Source organism: Rhagoletis zephyria, unplaced genomic scaffold (assembly GCF_001687245.7).
Source record: "Rhagoletis zephyria isolate East Lansing unplaced genomic scaffold, Rhagoletis_zephyria_1.1 Rzeph_scaffold_61034, whole genome shotgun sequence".
Taxonomy (NCBI): domain Eukaryota; kingdom Metazoa; phylum Arthropoda; class Insecta; order Diptera; family Tephritidae; genus Rhagoletis; species Rhagoletis zephyria.
Genome location: NW_016218085.1, coordinates 1 through 1,596, shown reverse-complemented (window position 1 = coordinate 1,596; position 1,596 = coordinate 1). Strand labels below are relative to the sequence as shown.

Sequence of the window (1,596 nt, the reverse complement as noted above, 5' to 3'; positions counted from 1 at the left end):
TGAGTCAGAGACTCTGACGTACGAGCAGCCTTTGAAGTTTTGAGCCTGTTCGCGCACTCTCCCTGTAGTGCTCTATATCGTACTTTGCTTGTGCTGAGCAGCGAAAAGTTTTGCCGAAAAAAAGTCGTAGCCATCACCGCGCCGTCATAATTCAGCTCACTTGAATCGACAACAGCAGCTCGGTGTTTCAAACTCCCATCCCCTCTCCTGGTGACACTTCGCCCAGCAGAAACAGCGAATTGTACCACACCCCAATCGTCACGATGTACAACTCAGCGGAGACTGGCACCTACGGCCAGGATGGCTTCGATGCCTTCAGCAGCAAAACAGTTCGTCTTGGTAAATGATGCTTTCCTCCTGACTTTGACAAGTCGGCTTCTGATGCCGGTAAAAGCTTCTTACAGTTCCATTTCTTTCCAGGATTCATTCGCAAGGTCTACGGAATCTTGTCGGTGCAGCTCCTCATCACTCTTGGCTTCGTTTGCGCTTTCTCTCTCAGGTAAGCACTGACACACTTTGCCAAACTTGAAAACACATGCTCAATTTTCATCATTACAGTGATGGTGCTCGAAAGTGGACACGCCAGAACCAATGGCTCTTCTGGGTTGCTTTGTAAGTGAAACACTCCGGGACTGGATAAAATGAGCTAAAATTGTAACATGCACTGTTTTACTTAGCGGTACCACCCTGGTCACCATCATCATGCTGACTTGTTGCGAGAACTTTCGACGAAAGACTCCACACAACTACGTGGCACTGATGGTGTTTACCTTTGCCGAGTCTTTCATGGTCGGGGTGATCTCATCAATGTACTACTACAAGATCGTTCTCACGGCTGTACTGATCACCGCGGTCATCTGTCTGGCGCTGACCATTTTCGCGTTCCAAACGAAGATCGACTTTACCGTCTACAATGGCTTGCTCTTTGTCCTCCTGATCGTCCTGATGCTGTTTGGCTTGATTGCCTCTTTCTGGCGTGACGGCATCGTGCATCTCATCTACTCTTGTCTGGGAGCCCTCTTGTTCTCTGCTGTAAGTACTTCATGTTTGCATGACTTTCTTGTGTTGTCCCTTTGTCTTGTGGTTTGTAAAAGTCCTCTCCCACCAACACTCCCCTCCAGTCGTAGAATCTACCCCACTCCCCCCTCTTTATTTCCCCATTTTAATTGTGGTTTATTTGCCCCTCATTTTTCTGCATCTTTCTCCCAACAGTACCTTGTAGTTGACACCCAAATGATCGTGGGCGGAACCCACAAGTTCCAGATTTCATCGGAAGAATACGTTTTCGCCGCGCTGACATTATATTTAGATGTTATTAACATCTTTTTATATGTTTTGAGCATAATTTCCTCAGCCAACCGTTCTTGAGCTTGTTATTCTGCCCCTCTTCCGTTTTCCCATCCCCTGCTATTTCCCCTGATGTTCATATTTGTTTTCCTTTCGCACACTTTGCACTTTGCATCTTAGCCTTCATCCACTTATAAATATTTGAATAACGCGTTATCTCTTCTTTCTGCAGTATCTTGTAGTTGACACCCAAATGATCGTCGGCGGAAGCCACAAGTATCAAATTTCACAGGAAGAATACGTCTTTGC

The 1,596-nt window shown here is 46.4% G+C and overlaps 1 protein-coding gene across 1 annotated transcript; it reads left to right on the top strand.

Moving 5' to 3' along the window:
- Positions 1-263: 263 nt before the first annotated feature.
- LOC108356567 (protein lifeguard 1-like) lies at positions 264-1,368 on the top strand. Its single transcript, XM_017607670.1, has 4 exons — positions 264-339; positions 505-570; positions 689-1,032; positions 1,213-1,368. Exons 1-4 carry the CDS (start codon positions 264-266, stop codon positions 1,366-1,368), a joined length of 642 nt encoding a protein of 213 aa, XP_017463159.1.
- The last annotated feature ends 228 nt before the right edge of the window (positions 1,369-1,596 follow it).